General features: G+C 46.0%; 3 protein-coding genes across 3 annotated transcripts; all 3 read left to right on the top strand.

The window, feature by feature from the left end:
* The first annotated feature begins 921 nt into the window (after positions 1 to 921).
* LOC112891073 (1-aminocyclopropane-1-carboxylate oxidase homolog 4-like) lies at positions 922 to 3,029 on the top strand. The gene is made up of 2 exons (XM_025957975.1): positions 922 to 1,915; positions 2,603 to 3,029. The coding sequence occupies exons 1-2, from the start codon at positions 1,064 to 1,066 to the stop codon at positions 2,855 to 2,857; spliced, it is 1,107 nt and encodes a 368-aa protein (XP_025813760.1). The 5' UTR covers positions 922 to 1,063; the 3' UTR covers positions 2,858 to 3,029.
* Positions 3,030 to 9,455: 6,426 nt separating this feature from the next.
* Positions 9,456 to 12,377, top strand: LOC112890904 (probable peroxygenase 5). Its single transcript, XM_025957775.1, has 5 exons — positions 9,456 to 9,694; positions 9,857 to 10,071; positions 11,006 to 11,106; positions 11,847 to 11,972; positions 12,062 to 12,377. Exons 1-5 carry the CDS (start codon positions 9,670 to 9,672, stop codon positions 12,216 to 12,218), a joined length of 624 nt encoding a protein of 207 aa, XP_025813560.1. The 5' UTR covers positions 9,456 to 9,669; the 3' UTR covers positions 12,219 to 12,377.
* Positions 12,378 to 14,065: 1,688 nt separating this feature from the next.
* LOC112890903 (probable peroxygenase 4) lies at positions 14,066 to 17,308 on the top strand. The gene is made up of 5 exons (XM_025957774.1): positions 14,066 to 14,463; positions 14,579 to 14,664; positions 15,662 to 15,762; positions 16,599 to 16,724; positions 16,806 to 17,308. The coding sequence occupies exons 1-5, from the start codon at positions 14,160 to 14,162 to the stop codon at positions 16,954 to 16,956; spliced, it is 768 nt and encodes a 255-aa protein (XP_025813559.1). The 5' UTR covers positions 14,066 to 14,159; the 3' UTR covers positions 16,957 to 17,308.
* Positions 17,309 to 19,631: the final 2,323 nt, after the last annotated feature.

Genomic DNA, 19,631 nt, shown 5'->3' with positions numbered 1-19,631 from the left:
ACGAGCAGCAGCAGCAGCCGTGGCTCCGTGGCCCGCGTCCTCTTCCTCCTCCGACGAGCAGCAGCGGCTCCGTGGCCCGTGTCCTCTTCCTCCTCCGACGAGCAGCAGCAGCAGCCGCGGCCGGACCCGGCACTCGCTCGACCTCGGCCATCCCGACGCGCCCCTCGTCCTCGCCGACCTCGCTCCAAATCCGGCGACTTCGCCGTGTACCGCCTCCTCCCCGAGCTCCTCCACGCGCCGTACCACGTTGTCGTCCTCGTCCTCGTCCTCGGCTGGCTCCAACGGCAAGCGGGGCCTGCTGCCGTGTGTCGCTACGGGATTGGGCAGCCGTGGATGGGGGAGAGGGAGGGCACCCGTAGGAATGGGGGAGAGGGAGGGCAGGTGTAGGAATGGGGGAGACGTTGGGGGATCCGCTGGAGAGGTGAATAGGACCGAAACTTCTATATTTTGGGGTAAAGTGCGGGATGGGGGACACTGCTGGAGATGGCCTTAGGGTGCAAATAGGTGACCCTTAGATGCACCTCGTTTTAGTTAAAATATTTATACTAATGGTGCACCTAAAGATAATAAATGTACACCCCTAGGTATACTCCTGAATTAGTTTTTTCAAAAAATGTGAGTCAGCTGAACTAAAAACATTTGAGTTTAGTTGAGCTGAAACTGAGAGGAGAAATGGCTGTCGGTCCATGGCGAAACCACACGATGACACGATCAATGTCCCTGCGTCCGGAGTCGAACGCCACCGCCAGATCGCCACATTCCGCCGCGCCGCGGCTAGTCAACTCGCCGCCTGCGCATGGTGTCGCGCCTCCGGCCTTCTTCGACCGCAACGCGTCCTCGCTTCGCGGCCGCGATGGTCGCCCGCCCATCGCCATCGGGAGGGACGTCGGTTGCGTGCTCTGTTGGCCGGGGACGGGGAGGACGAAACGGACGATGGCGACAGGATAAGGACTCGCCGCGCCAACGGGCCACCACCCCAAGCACCATCCACCCCTCCCGGCCAAGTTAGCGCCTTCCCCTCCACTCCACGCAGCCCCACCCCAAGCGCCTCGGCGGCTCGGCCATGGCGGCGTCGCCCTCCGCTCCGGCGCCCCAGTCCGACCGCGCCGCGCTCCTCAAGGCCTTCGACGAGTCCCGCACGGGCGTCCGCGGCCTCGTCGAGTCCGGCGTCTCCTCCGTCCCCGCGCTCTTCGTGCACCCGGACCCCTACGCCTCCGCGCCCCTCGCGCCCCCGGGCGTCTCCATCCCCGTCGTCGACCTCTCCCTCCCCGCGACCCTCGCCGCCGCCGCAGCCGCCGAGGCCGCCCGCAGCTGGGGCTTCTTCCACCTCATCAACCACCACCAGGCCCTCGGCGTCCCCGAGGACTACCCCGCGCGGGCGCTCGCCGCCGTGCGCGCCTTCAACGAGCTCCCCGCCGCCGAGCGCGCCGCGCACTACGGCCGCGCCATGCCCGGCGGGGTCTCCTACTCCTCCAACGTCGACCTGTTCCAGGCCCCCGCCGCGAGCTGGCGAGACACCATCCGGATAGCGTTCGGGCCCGAGAGGCCCGACCCGGCGCGCATCCCGGCCGTCTGCCGCGACGAGGCCCTCGAGTGGGACGCGCACGCCACCGCCGTGGGGCGCGCCCTGCTGGGGCTCCTCTCCGAGGGGCTTGGGCTCGGGCCTACGAAGCTGGAGGAGGCTTCCTGCCTCGAGGGTAGGGTCATGATCTGCCACTACTACCCGGTGTGCCCCGAGCCCGAGCGCACCATGGGCGTCGTCCCGCACACAGACCCCGCCGTGCTCACCGTCCTCGCGCAGGATTGTGTGGGTGGCCTGCAGGTGAAGCAAACTGATGATGATGGGGCGAGCTACTGGGTGGATGTGAACCCTGTGCCCGGTGCGCTTGTAATCAACGTCGGGGACCTCTTGCAGGTACAATCAGATTATTGTTACTTCGAAAGTAGCCAATTAATCCAACTGCAACCCGTATGATCAGAATCCGTTATATCTCAAGTATCTGAATTCAGTCTTCTCTCTTCTGCCAATTCTGTTCAATCTGCACCATCGAGTAACTCTTTGTGGGCTCTAAGTTCTTCAAATTAACTTGACTTCACATTATATAAAAACTCCAATGTTCTAAATACTTCAGTTCTTATACTGCTTTAAGCATTCAAATGGCAAAATTACACACCATAGCTGGTTACACTTATGTCTTGACCAAATCGTGGGAGTAAAATAGTTGTTACAGCCTTACAGGTCAGATTGTTGGAACATATTGCTCCATAGTATGCAACTCTAGAATTACTCGGCGCCTGTTTGAATACTTGATATCTTCCGATTCCTGACAGAAACCATGTATAGAGATGCCTGTTAGCTTCCAAGCAAAAACTCATGACATGTTTGGTTTTACGGTGAGAATATATAATAAAGCTGTAGACATTAGTCTTTGATTTGACCACAAGTATGCATAGGTAACTGAATGTCTGTCATGCTGGCATGAGTTATACAAATATGCCTATTCACACACCTCAATCCACAATTTAGTGTGGTAAAGATCAGCTCTAATTAGGATGGCACCATCTTATCTAACTTTACTTTTTCATCCTATCTTTTCCTCAGATCATGTCTAATGATAAGTACAAGAGTGTCGACCATCGGGTGATTATGAATACACGCAAAGAAGCAAGAGTTTCAATCGCAATATTTTTCAATCCTGGTAAAAGAGGGGACTCAGTTTTTTATGGACCATTACCAGAGCTGGTTTCTGCAGATAACCCACCAAAGTACAGGAATTTTACCATGTCTGAGTTTCTGGGGACCTTCTTTAGACGAAACCTTTCCAGCAAAGCTCCAGTTGATCACTTCAAGTTGTAATACTAGTCGATGTTTATTGTTTACTCCCCAAAGGTTCGGATTTGTATACACATGTGGGGTTGTTGTAATGTAAGGAAACATTACTGTCTTCCATTTGAATTACAGTGGATGCACTGTTTCCATGATGAGGTCATCATATTATCAAGAGTAAAGTCCATTTTACCCCCCTAAATTTGTGGCCGAGTTTGAGAACCCCCTAACTCAAAAATCAGAGAACGACATCCTCTAACTTTACGAAACCAGACAAATTAGCCTTAAGAATAAGTCAAAGCGGTACGTGAAGTGGTTTTTGCCGCTGGCATGCGGGACCCACCCACCAATCTTTCCCCTCCCACACTTACATGTGGCCCCCACACGTCACCACCAACCTCTTTTCTTCCCCCCTTCTCTCCCTTCTCTACCATGGCCGAATTGAGCCCCCTCACCGCCGGCCATAATCTGCTCGGCCGCGCACGCCTGGTCGTCGCATTTCACAGGGAGGAGGACGAGGCGCAGCCCCAGGGGCGGAGCTGGGGCAAGCACAGGCGCGCGGACGGCGGCGCCGAGGAGGCTGGCGCGGAGGAGAGGAGGAAGGAGAGGGCCGCGAGGAGGAGCGGCGTGAGCAGCGCCGCGAAGGCCGCGCGGCGCGGCGCGGACGGCCGGAACGCGCGGTGAGGGGCTCGGCTCGGCCATGGTGGAGGAGGAGAGGAAGGGAGAAGAAGTAGGTGGTGATAGGTGGGGACCACATGTAAGTGAGAAAGAGGGAAGCTAAATCAGCAAAAATCACTTCGCATACCGCTTTGACTTATTTTAGGGGGTAATTTGTCCGGTTTTGTAAACTCGACCATAAGTTGAGGGGGTAAAACGGATTTTACTCCATTATAAATGCTGGCCTAGCCATATATGCATGTACAGACTAGTTGAAATGGATAGAAACATGCATGCACACCGGCATTAGTGGCAGTCCTCGCTCAGTTGATTGGGACGCGTGCCACTTTGCTGTCCTGAACTCCAGATGGACATGAGCCCTCAAGGGTTGTAATTCTGCCTGTAAAGTTTCATCGTTTATTTGGTTGCATGGGTCGTTTCTGACGTAGTTTTAGTTTTCTAATTCTCAAAAGGACCCATAATTTAACTATTATTATCAATCCTATAAGGAGTGAAAGGTCACTTTCTGTGCTTGTTGTTTTTTATTCTCCATTTGGTTTCAGCTAACTTTATTTAACAAGATATTTTTGTCCAAGCTAGTTCAAATGATAGCTGATAAGGAAGCAGAATCGCCAAAAAACTCTAGTCTTTAAGCCATAGCAATAGAGTGCACACATCTTGAATATTTTAGGTTTCCAGAAGATGTACAGTTCGTGAAAATGCTAAACGATCATTTTCCCCTTTGTTAGTTATTTTTATTGAAGACACTTTGGATATGTGCTTGTCTTTGAAATTGGAATGTCATATCAGTGTCAAAGGCGGAGGAAAAATTGGCATTCCTTAGCAGTGTACATGTTATGCAAATAACTTGGGCAACTTTGGGGGTTCTTCAGTCAAATTCAAGTTCAGCAATCTAAATCCATGAAAGTTCATTTAATGGTGCATATGCACCTATATGGACAAATGTATGCAATTTGCATTTTCCCCTTATTTTTCAAAAAAGAAGTTTCTATCAACTGATCCAGTAATTCCCTTTAGAGAAAACGGTCAGTTTTCTCACCATTTGATCTCATGCGTATATGTGGTCTTCCAGTGCATTATATCATGGGCATCTTTCTGCACACCAACCTTGGTGTGCTCGCTTGCTAGACAAGCCTGCAGTTGAAGCACATTGATATGAATGAGGATAATTATTTTTGTGGCTTATGTACAGATTTCTTGTGATCAGTATCAGCCATCTTTCCAGGTAAAATGCAGTTTTTAGTGCCCTACCGGTTCAGCTATGTGCTCTAGTTCAAGCTGTATTTCTATTGTCTGAATTGCTTGTGCTCTCTATATAATTTACTGTGGGTTGTACCTGCTCAGGATTCAGGGTCTTGGTGCACTGAAGCGCTTTGACCTGCTTGCATTGAAACATTAAGAAATTAATCAAGGAATTGGAAAAAACTACAGTGCGCCTCAAATTCCATATGCTGCATGTGCTAGACCATAGCATTGAATCTTATTAGTTTTTATAGGTTTCTGCATAAAATAACTAGAAATAAGTGTATTTTGCAAAAGCCTGTGATTCCTCTAACCATAGGTTTAACAAATTTGATATTGAATTTTATAATAGCCTTATCAATTGCATGGGCATGTATCGAATGAACCCAACTTCTTGTTATGCTTTCTTTTGCTCATTAGTGTTTGATGATACTTGTAAGAGTTACAAACACGGTGCCACAATGAATTAGCATGCATAGTTTTCATTGTTCCCCCTTTCACTATGGGATTGGGATGAGAGAGGCCTCAAATATGGACCATTGCCTTTTTTTTTCTTTTGAGGAGGGGGTGGGGGGTTGGCTTCAATAGAAAATCCAGAAAAGCACATGAATTGTACTATGAGTTTTTACGGAGCTTGTTTGTCTGAGAACTTACCAGCATGCTGTGATTGAGCATTTCAGCTAATCAAATTATGGGGTTTGTTTAAAAGTAGCCACACAAATTGGAACCTGTGTGCAGTAACCATGACATTGTCAGTACTGTATTTTACTGCATGGAAGTTATTTTACCTCATAGAAGTCGTGCTTCTTTATTCCTGTGTAATGTAATTTGGTATCTAATGGTGGATAGTGGATACTAGGCTGTTTTAAATTATGCAATCATTGAACACATCTGTTCAATTTTATTGGACCATGGTGCTCAATGAGACCTAAAAGCTAGATAGTCCACCTGCAATGTCCCTTCAGTAATCAGCCAGCTGCAATGTCCCTTCAGTAAGTCCTCGCATGTTTGAGGATCCCGGACACATTATTTATGCATGAATTTCCTTATGCACTCAAGACTACTTGACCTTCTGATCTGAACTTAGTTTACACAGATCTGCTGTATCCGGGAGTTCTCCAATTGTTTGTATTCATTACACTTGTTTCTCAACTTGGTTGGAACTAAGTTCTCATGGAATTTTTGTTGCAACTAATTTAACTTTGTTGGAACCGACTTTGTGTGATCTTTTTTCGCGACAAGTAAGGATGTTGTGGATTAATTAGCAATGTTTTGGTCTTTGAGCAGCTGCTGCAGCAACCACAGAGTTAGCAGTACTTAGCACATCCAGGGTGTTGGGATTCTCTCTTGAAAAAGTTCACAACCTCAACAGGCATTGTATGATGCATTTCTCCTGAAGTTTGTTGCGGGGCACTTCGGATTTACCTCAGTCTCAACCCACTGATGAAATGGGATAGTCCATTGCCAGATACCACTTTTTCCAATGAGATATGAATTTAGTAATACCATGTTTATTTGTTCAGGTTGTTGGTCCTGTATTATATGCCCAATGTGGCAATGTCCTCACACGCTTGGACTTTGCCATCAGAAATATAAGCACAGTAACCAAGATATGCATGTGCTTTTCTCTGGACTCTGTATCAACAGCTTAAGAGTTCTACAGCTTAATTCCCTCCCATTGGAAGATCTCCCATTCGTATCTTTATCTTTCGTATGTGGGCATCTCTATGACATTCTTATTGGATCTGTCAATTAGGGGGACAATATAGAGCTTGCAGCTCATTCGACTCCAGTGCAGAAACATGTAATTTTGTCGACCACGATGCAGGGATCTCATTATTTCCTCAGTGTAAAAGATGATTGGATTTTTCCACGTATGTCTTTGCTCCACCCTGCATCAGTTTCTACGGGCATGAATGCGTGATCCGTTGATTATTGTACAGTCTCAATCTGGTTTTGAATGGGATTTCCTGGTAATATTTCATATTTGTGCCCTAACACTACATTTCATTTCAGTCTGCTTCTGCTGTAAGTGCGCATTAGGATGTGGCTTCTTCATGGTGCTTTCATGTCAGAAGTGGATGAAGGTTTCTGGTGTTGCAGTCAAGTCGTCACACTCACCATGGTTCAAACCTGCAGCCTTCCTTTATTCCTCAACAGGGCAATGATACATCACCTTTCTCTTGGGACCTATCTGTCCTGATGCAGTCATTTGTGCCTATCTTAATCTGCACAGAAGTAGATATTTCCTGGGACCAATCAGGTTATTCCCTCTGTTCTCTTATATTTGACGCTGATTAGCTTAAATTTCAGCTAATCAGCATAAAAAAATATAAGAGAACGGAGGGAGTACTAATTATTGAGTCTGGCAACAGATGAAAGTTAAATTTATTTTGAGCTGAATATATGTCCTAGTTTCTGTTATCATATTTCTTCATTGCTGCCAACTTATGTTGACCATCTTCATTGCCAAATGGCTGCTAACTTATGTTGACCATCTTCATTGCCAAATGGCTGCTAACAGGTATCTGGCCTCAATCCAGGTTCGTCTAACAATTTTTATGACCATGACAATGTATTGAATAAATCTGGTCACTAGGTGCAGGCATCATTGGTTTCTGCAAACTGGATTGGCATGATTAGGCCATGATCATTAACTGCATTTATACTTGTTCCAACCACAGCCACCATTACGCAACCACTTAAAAACTGGTATCAGAAGTTCCTAACGATCGGAACAAGTCAGTCCTGTTGTTAATAATTCATACGATTAATACAATATCATTCCAAATAAAAGAGTATGTGACCGAGTCTATGGGTATGAAATGCCTACGCCAGTCGTTGCTACTCCAACTAGGAATCTAGGATAGGACCTGGCTAGCTTTGTTGCTGCAGGTCACAATCACAGTTGGTTTATAAGGCTGCCTTTTTCTTTTCTGAGATTTTGGATCAATTCGTGTCACTTGGGGAGTTTTCTAACAGCCTGTGGCTCTCCAGGCAATAGAAGATGCACATAGAGCCACGCATGCTTTGCTGTCTCATCGAATGGCCTCGCAGGTGCGTTGTTCCAAGCCGTTGTAACCCCTTAAAATTAGTTTTGCAGTGACGAGTCCCTTTTAAAACAAGCTGCGTCCGGCTTGTGCGTGTTTGATTGTTTCGTCAAATCCAGAACTCAGATGTCACACGTGTTTGTAAAACGGTCAGATCAGACGAGGTGGCTGGCCTGGACGGAGATGGATTCCGTCAAGGTTTGTGTAACCGGACAGGAGAAGAGCTGTTTGGATTTTAATTTGAAATTTATTTTCAGTAAAGTTTGCTCCAGTTTTTTTTTTCTTAAAATCAATTTTGGAAGTGGACGTAACTGGAACTCTAGGCAAGAAAGGCCTTTGCTCTGATCTTATCAAAGCAACAAGCAACCTATGAAGACTTGATCGGCTGTGGAGTGCATTGCAATTTGGGGGATTTCGAGCGTGCTGATGAACTAGCACGCTCGAAAAAGGCTCCGCACCTGATGACTAGCTTGCACGCTTCTGAATTCTGATGCGATGTCCTCCTGGTGTTCAGGCTCCACTACTCCGGAAGTTCAGAGCATTGGCTTGGCGTGAGGGGAGAAAATGGCTCACGTTAGAATTAGGATAATGTTTAGAACCAAATGCTAATAGGTGAAAGTGTTGAACTCTACCACCAGCTTCTCTAAACGGAAGTGCTGATAGAATAGGTTAAACTTTAGTAAAGATTTAAAAACTTTAGCATACGCATGAGTGTTAATATATGTTAAAGTTTAGCATTTAAAACATGCTCATGGAAGGTTGATCTCCTCTTCACGAACGCGGTGAGTGGTGACACTGTAGTGATTACCCCGAAAGATGACGCTGGCACGGCCACATGGAGCGGTAGGGGTCAATCGGGGAAGAATTAAGACGATCTATGACGGGCGGCGGCGACACGTCCTCACCCCAACGACATTCTACAGGGTGGTCAGGGTGTTGCTGTCTCTTCGAGGTTCGTGCGTCGACCTTTCGGCGGCAGCCGGAGTCTTTGGATCAGAGACTGATTGACGCGCACGCGCGGACGGACGGCAGCGCCGCGGCCACGGCCGGGCTCTCGCGCCGGGTCGGTCGTCGCCAACGCGCCCGTGCTGTCGCCTTCCCGTCGTCCCAGTCGCTAGCAGCGCGGGTGGCGTGGGCGCGTGGCGTGGCGCCGTGGTGTGGCCACTGTCCTTGGCCCTGCTCCGGCACTAGCTGCGGCCGGCCTGTGGTAGTGTGGTGTGCGGGCTACGGCGTCCCGTCCCGTCTGCTTCGGCGCGCGGTCACGCTCGGCCGGTCGGTTTTGCTGCGCGGGTTCCCTTGGCCTCCCGTACTCCCTGTGGACGTAACAAACAGGCCGCCGTCGGCCGATTTGCTTTCGTTCCGTGCGCGGTCGTTTTCGCCCATCCTCATCCTGCGCAGAGCGCTGCAGCGGGGAGCTACACCGCACGTGCTCGCCGCCGCCAGCTCGTGCGCGCTTGCGTTGCGCGCCACGAAACTTCGGCCGGCCGGAGCCGGAGCAGGCGAGCAGCTCGCGACGGCGGCGCCCGACGTACTGCTGCAGCTCTGAATACATGTATACAAAATCTCGCATTTTGTTAAGGCTGGCTGCTTACGGCTTAGCTTAGCCAGGCACGCAACCCGGCCGGGGGCCGCGCGTACAAATAGCACCCCCAGCGCAACGCGCATCCACAACTCCACAAGCCCTCTGTCAGCTGCCCACCAGGCCATCACCACCTCCACCACTACACCAGCTCATTGGCATCACCACAACACCTCTGCGGCCGCCGCGACATTGATTTCCTCGGCGATCCGATCTCCCCCCTCCCTCTACGAGCTAGCCCCTCGCTGGTCCTCGTCGGCGACGAGGGAGATCTCGCCTAGCCTCGCCGCTCCATGGCCTGCGAACCTGCGGACGCCGGTAAGTCCGTCCAGCTCCAGTTCCCCCAGGAAGGAAGCGTTAGCAAGAGCGATAGAGAGGGAGGGAGTTACAAGTCGGAAGAAACCACTTTAATTTGTGACGCGGGCTTAATTTGCTCTTGTGATAACCGTACGTGCGTTCCTCTCTGTGCTGGACTACCAGGGAGCAGCAGCGTGAAGGGTTCCTCCCTGGCGGACGTGTACAAGGGCGAGCTCACGCCGCTGCAGCGGCACGTCGCCTTCTTCGACCGCGACAAGGACGGCGTCATCTACGCCTCCGAGACATATGAAGGGTTCCGCGCGATCGGGGCCGGCGTCCCGCTCTCCGCCTTCAGCGCCCTCTTCATCAACGGACTCCTTGGACCCAAGACCATACCGGTATGTGACGTCTCGCCGGACCCTTTTTCTCTCTCTGGGTCAGATCGATGCTGAATGGTTTCAGTTTGCTGTAGATTTTCTTTGCTCTGGCCGAGCTCTGAATCTCCAGTTTGGCCTTTGGCTATTGCTAAATGTATAGCTATTTAGCAAAGCGAGCTTTTATACATGTCAGGAAGAAGTTAAAATCTTTGTGGTGGTTAGTAGTGATCCTTTAGAAGTTACGACATACCGCCAATCGTCTAAGAAGGCCAGTTGTCGCATGAGGCGACGATAGGAGTTCTTGAGGTTGCTTCAGGTTTCGCTCTTGCACAGCGTCAGCTTGTGGCAAAAGATGCTGGTTTGTGCTCCTTCTGTGTTCATAACTGAAGATGCCATCTAGGACATTGTTAACATGTCCTACAATATACATTTTGGACTAGTGTATTTGATGATTATACAATATTAATTAACGACTATGAAAACACAATCAAATAAATACACGTGTATTTAGTTGCCAAAGTGTTCAAAGTTCTACCCCACCATTCCCAAAAGAACAACAACAAAGAACAACAGAGTCCTCAACAATGTGATATTATCTATCAGATAATTATTCAGTGGGAGCAATGGTCCTAAAGCGCGAGTCCTAAAGAGTGACATACATGCTAGTTGCCAGCACACGCTACAACATGAAAAGACGATGCAATTAATGCCCCCTTTCTTTTCAGAAAGAAAGGGAAAGTCTAGGCTAGCATAATTGCATACATAAAGCTAAGGTCCATGTCTCATGCATGGCATACACATATGAACCACCGCATACCATTATGAACACTCAACCACGTAAAGCTACACCTTTTCGGTTATATTTTCATACGTATAATTCAGGTGCAGTGATCAACTTTCTTCTCTTTTTTCTTTTTTTTTCTGCTGTTGCTGATTGGTTTCCTTGTTAAATCAGGAGAACGAGAAGGCTCCAGCGTTCAAGCTCCCCATTTACGTGAAGAACATCCAAAAGGGCAAGCACGGGAGCGACTCGGGCGTGTACGATGCCAACGGATGGTACCTACTTCAAATTCCCATCTGTCACCATCACCATGTAAAAATTCAGGGTTCAGACAGGTCGTCACATGCCAGCAGCACAATATGCCAGTTTTTAGTCAGAGATAATCACTTGCCATTGTACACTAAATAAAGACAAGTTTACCGTAATAAACAAGTAGCCACACATGCATGGAGTATTAAGAGACATGAGAATGAGTTGCTAACCAGAACTAAACAATTGATAGTGCCAATTCTCTCATGTGAGATGACTTAGCCCATATATAGTTGATGAACAAAAGGTTCGAGGAAACAGCAGGGATGAATGAAGGGTTGCCTATGTCGTTTTGCCCTTTGTCTAAAGCAACACTCAACACCTACCTTTTAGTTTTAGATCAAACATTTGGGTTACTTAATTTTGTTAGCGTGTTGTAGGTTTAGGTACTGACTAAAACAACGCTAGGTTGCAATAACACGTATCTGAATTTTATCAGATCAGTCTTATTGGCTAATGAGCATGAGGTCGAAAGACCAAGTGTTAACAAGAGACAAGTGGCACTACCCAACTCTGACTAAAGAAAACAAAGAAAGACACTAATGCAGATATAATGAGGAATCCGATGCCTTTGACTTCACTGTAATCTGTCATGAAAAAAACAAGGATCTCTCATAATTATCTAGAGAGGTTACAAACAAAATCCAGTTCAAGCCTTTTCAGCTATAAATAATTGCTAGTCATCATGGTATCTATGAACCTCCAGGTTCGTTCCTGAAAAGTTTGAGGCGATCTTCAAGAAGCATGCCCACACTAGGCCTGATGCTTTAACAGGCAAAGAGCTGCAGGAGCTGCTAAAAGCAAACAGGGAGCCTAAGGACTTCAAAGGATGGTAAGTCCTCTTCAAGAGTTGGGATAATATGGCATCAGATGTAAAGTGATGTTCCTCTGAGCTCAGTATTTTTATGCAAAATACCACAGGCTGGGTGGTTTCACGGAGTGGAAGGTGCTCTACTCCCTCTGCAAAGACGAAAAAGGGTTCCTTCACAAGGACACTGTCAGGGCAGTCTATGATGGCAGCCTATTTGAAAGGTTGGAGAAGGACAGGAAGTCTAAGGAGTCTACTAATAAGAAATGATAAGAACATCATAAAGCTAGCGTGCGTGAATTCGTAAATTATATTATATTATGGCTTGTGTGGATCAGTAATTTTATATCCTAGTTTGTCAATTCATCTTTTATATATGTAACAAGAGCCTGTCCTCTCGTCTAAATATATTGAAAGTATTTTGTGAAACATGGTAGGTGAACTGTGAATTGTGCCTCCATTATTTCACTTTATGTTCTGTTTATTATTTGGAGCTGTTTTTACTTGCTTTTGGGTATGATGAGCCAGTTGTTTCATACAACTCGATGTGTTCTTAAGGCCAACTGTCTCGAATTCAAAATCCTAGTTGGCACAATTTGATAAAAATATATATTTGCCCACTCCTATTCCGTATCTGACTATTGTCCTGTCTGATTTTGTGATTCAGTATAAGGCTCAATAGTTAATTACCACTCTTTCTATCTAGCATTAAGGCATATTTTGATTCGAAAAAAGTCAAACCGCGCAAGTTTTGACCAACAGTTAGTCAAGTTTTATGCATGTTTAGCAAGAAATGTGGAGAAATATGTATTCAAAGTACTTCATTGAAGGTGATGATTTTGCAGCAATCGAGAAAAGATTGTAGGAGAAATCAAAGGTTAAAAACATGCTTTGGAGTCTTTTCCTCTACCAAAGTATGGCTTACACTGATGGAGGGAGTATATCCTTGAGGGATGAAAACGAGCGACGGACAAAGGAATGGATCGATTCAGGCCGCATGCACGCTCCCCAGCTATGACTGTATATACTGAACAAATTGATCTGGTCAGCGGTCACCATGTGCATCTATTCGTTCCCTTTCTGCAACCCCGACTGGCATGATTACTAGCGATGATTGGCTGATAACTGCTCTTATACTAGCTAGTCGATCCCTGACAGCAGCGTTTAGTTAACAAGTGAAGTAACGACTGCAAAAGTAGCATGAAAAGTTCGTGATGATAAGACTAGATCAGCAGGCAATATACAACGTGTCAGCGTCTGTTTAGATGAGATAAAGTTGAGTGCTAAACTTTAGCACATATTAGCATTTATATACATGCTAAAGTTTTTAAATCTGGGCTAAAGTTTAGCCCACCACATTAGCACTCCCGTTTGGATGAGCTAGTGCTAAAGTTTAGCACTTTCACTAATTAGCACTGGGATCCAAACGGGCCTTAGTTATGTTATTCTTCGACAAAAGAAGGCATGCAGATTTTTGTTAAGAAAGAAGAGAAAGGGGATAATCAGACTTGTGCTATATATAGCTCATTTCTGAAGACCGACTCTATCAACATGAATGTCTAGTCCACAGTTGTTTCTAGTCTCCGATTCATGGACGCCTCCATATAGGACCAAGCTGTTTCGTAGCTCCTCCATTTGCAATTGCACTTGAAATTACAGCAGGTGGACGCCCCCGGCAAAATCACATGAAGAAGGGCAGGAGATGGCTCATCTCGCACACAACCAAACACGCTTATTATCTCGTCACGCGCGCGCGGCGGAGAGCAGTTGACCCGATCCATACCAGGCGACCGGTGACCCGTCATCCGTGTGACCGTCAGGCCGGCCGGCCGCCGCCGGCAAGCAGCTAGCGCGTGCGGCAGAGAAGGGGGCAGGGTCCTCCCGATGGAAACACCACGCGACGCCAGTCGCCGGAGCCTACGAAGATGTTAGGAAAACAGAGGTGGGGATATTTGTGTGTATATATATATATATATACAAATCCAGCCACGAGCCTTGGGTCACGACACGTTGGATTGCATTACATGGCAAGGGGCAGCACGGCTGCCTGGGGCCGCCGCGTACAAATAGCTCCGATCCCCACGCCGCGCCACTCCACACAAAAGCTTCATCAGCTGCCTCCTCTGCCGCGTTCCTTCCCCTCCCTCGAAGGCTATCTCTCGCTACGACTCTCGCTCCTCTCTCTTAGTCGATCGTCGGCGAGGGAGGGCTATGGAGAGCGAGCGTGGAGCGACGACGGCCGCCGCCCCGTCGCCCCGGAAGCCGCGGCCGGAAAGGTCCCAGCTGGCCCGTCGGCACGTTCTTTGCGGCGCGAGTTTCGCAATCGTAACCGCGCTGCTCCTCTCAGTGCTGGGACGACCGGGGAGCAGCAGAGACGGCGCCAAGGTGCGGCGGCCCTCCTCCTCCTCCAATGCGGACGTGTACGAGCAGGGCGAGCTCACGCCGCTCCAGCGGCACGTCGCCTTCTTCGACCGGGACAAGGACGGCGTCATCTACTCCTCCGAGACCTACGAAGGTGAGGCCACCACTCTGCTCGCCCTTGCCCGTGAGGATGGATCGGAATGGGACTCGTGAGCAGTAGATGGCCAAGAGCGGCTAATTAACGGACGATGCGTTGCTCGCTGCTGCAGGGTTCCGCGCGATCGGGTGCGGCGTGCCGCTGTCCGCCGCCGCCGCCATCTTCATCAACGGCGGGCTTGGTCCCAAGACCATACCGGTACCTAATCGATCTCTCATCATTCTCTCCCCAGAGTTCCAATTAGTTGGAATATGAATCTTGGTAGCAGCATGTTTGGGCTAGCTAGTTTTGATCGGTAGCATTTTAGTTTCATTACATGAACTTGGCAGAAAACTAGAAATATTGTTAACATCAGTGATCTAGCAAAGCGATCGAGTTCTCTCCTACAACCCCGGAAGAACAGCCTTACAGTGATCAGCTATCGCGTTTAGAAGTTCTGACGTAGTACTACCAAACATCCCAACTGTTTTGGGGCAAAGTGGGGTAGCAACCTCCTTTTTGTCTCCCTCTAGCACATCTTCAGCTTCTCGTAAAATGATGATGGTTTTTGCTCCTCCTAAGTTCAACGAAAAGATGCCCTTCAGTGTATCCATATGTCTTCTGACATACATCCGGGACTACTACATCTTATTGCATCTCCAAGATGTTTGAAATTCATGAAAAATGTAATCAAACACGTTTATGTATTATCACCGAGGGGTCCGACTTTCAAGAGTTTGACTGCGCAGTTCCTGGAAATAACATAATCTCGAATCCCGAAATGAGTGAGTAATAATAGCTTAATCAGGAATCCCAAACAATGCCATATGATCAGATACCGACTAGGACAAAGCATAAAATCCCTAACGTGAAGATACACACATGCCAGCACACATCACACCTGAAAAGATGCCACCTTTCTCTTCAGAAAAAAAGGGAAAAGAAAAGGACAGGCATAAAACTATGCTCCATGTCCTATGGGCTATGGCATACACGCCTACCACTGCATTTTTTTTTTTGATAAAGGCCTACCACTGCATTCCATCGTGAATATGTGAACACTCAAGGCTCTTGCAAAGTAAAGCCAACACCTTTCGGTTGTGTTTTCAGCGTATAACTCTGAAATCGTGCGGATCAGTTCAGGTGTAAGTTAGGATCCCCAATCTGTATTTTTTTCTGATGCTGACTGGTTTCCATGTTCCTCGTGTTGCTGCAGGAGAACGAGAAGACCCCACCTTTCAAGCTCCCCATTTATGTGAAGAACATCCACAAGGGCAAGCACGGAAGTGATTCTGACGTGTATGATGCCCACGGAAGGTAACCTTTTTTTTTCAAACGAAGTAACCTTTTTTATAATATATATATATATATATATGTATGTATGTATTTCCAACTGTCATGATCCATATAAACCTTCCGGTAGTTGATATGCCAGCAGCAGAAGAGTGCAGTTCAATCTGGTGAGTATAGTTAATCACTTCTCATTGTACTTCACTGGTCGATAAAGACAAGGTGACACTAATCATTCAGTCGCTAACCAAATTAGTTAAAGTAATGCCAGGACACATTAGTTTGAACTGGCGAGAAAGAGTAAAATAAAATAATAGGGCCACTTTTCTGATTGAGAAGTGTGACTGATGGATGCAGTGTCACTGCACATTAGCGAAAAAGTTTAAAGGAAGCGCGTACAGCTGGGGGCGTAGGCTTGTTAACTAATGCAACGGCCATCTCTTCCCAATATTCTGCTGTCAAAAGCAACAGCATCAACCACTGCAGCTATTCGTATGGGAAATGGAAAGCATGGCGCAAAGAATATTGGGAAGAGATGGCCGTTGCATTAGTTAACTGAACCAGGAGCCAAACGAGGTGAAAAGAAAACTTGCATTAGTTAACTGACAAGTGGGACTGCCCAGGTCTGATTATTGAAAAGCACGGAAAGACACTAGTGCAAATATTATGTACTGAGCCTTGAGGAATTTGAGGCTCTTTTTTTTTTACTGTAACTTATCGTAGGTGTTTCTGTCAAGACAGGTCTTGTTACAAAACGAATAACATGTCTTGCCTTTTATACTCTTCTGCAAGAATACGAGGATGTCTAATAGTTGTCCGTCCAATATATAGAATTTCTAACCATATATCATCTACGACTCCAGGTTCGTTCCTGAAAAGTTTGAGGAGATCTTCAAGAAGCATGCCCACACCAGGCCTGATGCCCTGACAGGCAAAGAGCTCCAGGAGCTGCTCGAAGCAAACAGGGAACCTAAAGACTTCAAAGGATGGTAAGTTCTCCACATAAGTTAGGATAACGTGACATCTAAGTGGTCCTTTGAGCTCATTTTTTTCCGGCAAAACTACCGCAGGTTGGGTGGCTTCACGGAATGGAAGGTGCTGTACTACGTGTGCAAAGACAAGGATGGGTTTCTCCACAAGGACACTGCAAGGGCAGTCTACGATGGTAGCCTGTTCGAAAGGTTGGAGAATGAGAGGAAGTCTAAGGAGTCTACTAGCTAAGAAGAAATGAAGAAGTTCATATACGCCCTAGTGCGAAAGGGTTTGTAAATTATTGAGAGAGAGTGTGTGTGTGGGGGTGGGGGGTGGGGTTTAAATTAATATCCTAGTTTTGATTGACTCTATATGTTTATCAATTCATCTTCTATGTAACAAGAACATATTCTCTCCTAAATATACCAAAAGTATTTTGTGAATTAAGGCATGTAAGTGAATTAGTTGTGAGTTGTGAAAGCCCCTCATATTCTCAATTCACGTTTCAGTGCCTTTTATTTTGAAATTGTTTGTACTTCATAAACATTTGGCATAGCTATCCAATGCAAGGACATTCTGAATATATTCCTTCCGTTGTGTCTTTCTTGTCCAGTTTCCTGCCAGTTCTTTTGCTCCATGCTTGTTCAACCGGCCACTACAATAGTATAATCGCACATAAAATTGTTGTACTTTTCGGCCCCTTGAAACTTCTGATGCTTTGTTCAAATTTATGGCTGTTATTAGATCCTTGTCAAGATGTATGATTGAATTATCTCATATGGTTTCTCTTCATCATGTAAAAAATAACTTGTGTCCTTGTGACCTAACTGCCAGTTGTTATTGTCCGGTAGAAAAACAGTCTGTGCGACTGTGCGCAACACATGGACCTACTAGGATGAACCACATGAGGCCAAGGGCTTAGGAGACATGATGTTTCTTTACAAGATTCAATTGAAACTTAGAGCATGGCTATCGGTGCACCATACAACACTGGCCACCCCGGTGTCAGCCATACCGTTGAGCCTATCACATTGTTGTTTGTTCTTCTGAACCTAGTAGTTTCTCATCGGTTTTGTTGTGTCAAATGAGACATGCAGGGTCATAGAATGTGAAAAGTAAAAAATATATAATAACTGCTATATATACCGATAGTGTGTCGCTGATATGGAAGTATAGATCGCGTGATGACTAGGATTCATACAGCCACCACCCTGCTACTGTTACTTCTCTATCTCCAACACTAGTGAAGTAGTGATCCATCTCCTCTTCTCCATCTCTAGTATGTACTTCTCGTCTCATTCAACCCCGTCCCTTGCTCCTCCTCCATCTTTGGCAGGTACCAGTACGGCCGAGTACCGTCGCTCACTAGTACATAAAGCATGTTCGTTGGTACCTTTAAAGCATGTTTGTTGGTACCTTATTTTTTGTGTGCTGACGGTTGTCATTGTCGACCGTCAGCACAAATGCTCTGTATTTATGCTGGCGGTCGACATAAGTATGTCGAAATTATGTCGACCGCCAGCATAAATACACAGCACAAATTATTTTTTTTCTTAAGAAAAACTAAGTAATTATTTCATATGAAGTTGGATAAAGATAAATTTTATATGAAAGTCATAGAGCTCAATGAGATCTAGTTGACAATATTTTTGTTCAAAATCTTTTACTAGGCCAAATATTCGTTACCATTTCTTGAATCGAATTTTAAACATTATATCCATGTTATAGACAACCAAAGATGAAACCAAACTTATATCCAAGTTATAAGATTTAAAACTTTGTAGTTGACACATTTTTTGTTCAAGATCATTTACTAGGCCAAATATTTATTACCATTTCTGAAATCTAATTTAAAAATAAAAAAATACATTTTTGAATTTTTTAAACAACTTCGGATGAAGATGAACTTTATACCAAGGTTGTAGTGCTCGACGAGATCTAAAATTTTGTAGTTGCCAACTTTTTAATTTGAGATCATTTAGAGTATCAAACGCACAATTTAAAATTCGGAAAAGTGATATCAAAAGAATAGCAATGCTTGGAAAGAACACTATAAGATGTAATACGTAGGTGAGATGGTAAGGAAGGAACAGCGAAGCGAGAGGTCTCGGTTTCGAACCACATACACTGCATGTATTTGAAAAAAAATATGGGACTTGTACCAAATGATGGGCAGTTGGGTGTAGATGTCTAGTAATATATGAAAATATTTTTAGTTTTGCATTTTAAAATTTTAAAATGATTGGAATTGATTAGTGCTCGCGAACCCTTAACACAATCGCCATCACACATGTATTTGTGCCGGTGGCACCTGTCAGCATAGATGTTGATTTGTGCTGGCATAAGATTGCCGGTGGATGTTAAAACCGTCAGTACAAATATATTTTGATTGTCAGTACAAATGCTTTTTGTAATAGTAGCTATAGCCTAGATCCACTAAAGATATCGCAATGCCGCCTTACCATCTTAGCACTTGCCGCCTAACCTCAAGCACCTGTGGTTGGCGATAATCGTCTCACTATCCAAGGGTCTCTGTGTTGCTGGCTACGGCTTAAGGGCTCTCCTCTAGTAGGTTTGGTAACAGCCACAAACACAACGACCCAACTCCCAATTCCAAATTCTAATCCTAGCTCTGTGGAGGCGCACCGACAACGGTTAGATATGAAGATAGTCATATTGGCAACATGGCGACTCTCACTCACGGACGCGGCATATACATTTATATGATTGGTGGTTTAAATAGACCACGTTAAATAAAACCAAACATATTAATTGTATTTTTTTCATAATACTAAGTGATTGGATATAGTACTTTCTCTGTTCTAAATTACATATTATTTTAATTTTTCTAAATATGTAGTATTTTCTCTATATCTAATTATGGCATATATTTAGATGCATAGTAAATTTTATAAATTTTAAAT

This window comes from Panicum hallii, chromosome 4 (genome assembly GCF_002211085.1).
Source record: "Panicum hallii strain FIL2 chromosome 4, PHallii_v3.1, whole genome shotgun sequence".
NCBI classification, from domain to species: domain Eukaryota; kingdom Viridiplantae; phylum Streptophyta; class Magnoliopsida; order Poales; family Poaceae; genus Panicum; species Panicum hallii.
Note: the sequence above shows the minus strand (reverse complement) of the source record. Positions and strands in the feature narration are given on the sequence as shown.

Bases quoted from the DNA above. Each gene is read 5' to 3' on its own strand.
- LOC112891073 (XM_025957975.1), top strand. From the start codon at position 1,064: ATGGCGGCGTCGCCCTCCGCTCCGGCGCCCCAGTCCGACCGCGCCGCG. The intron at 1,916-2,602 runs GTACAATCAGAT...TCTTTTCCTCAG, and splicing joins ACGTCGGGGACCTCTTGCAG to ATCATGTCTAATGATAAGTA.
- LOC112890904 (XM_025957775.1), top strand. From the start codon at position 9,670: ATGGCCTGCGAACCTGCGGACGCCG. The intron at 9,695-9,856 runs GTAAGTCCGTCC...CTGGACTACCAG, and splicing joins CTGCGAACCTGCGGACGCCG to GGAGCAGCAGCGTGAAGGGT. The intron at 10,072-11,005 runs GTATGTGACGTC...TTGTTAAATCAG, and splicing joins TTGGACCCAAGACCATACCG to GAGAACGAGAAGGCTCCAGC.
- LOC112890903 (XM_025957774.1), top strand. From the start codon at position 14,160: ATGGAGAGCGAGCGTGGAGCGACGACGGCCGCCGCCCCGTCGCCCCGG. The intron at 15,763-16,598 runs GTAACCTTTTTT...CTACGACTCCAG, and splicing joins GTGTATGATGCCCACGGAAG to GTTCGTTCCTGAAAAGTTTG. The intron at 16,725-16,805 runs GTAAGTTCTCCA...AAACTACCGCAG, and splicing joins CCTAAAGACTTCAAAGGATG to GTTGGGTGGCTTCACGGAAT.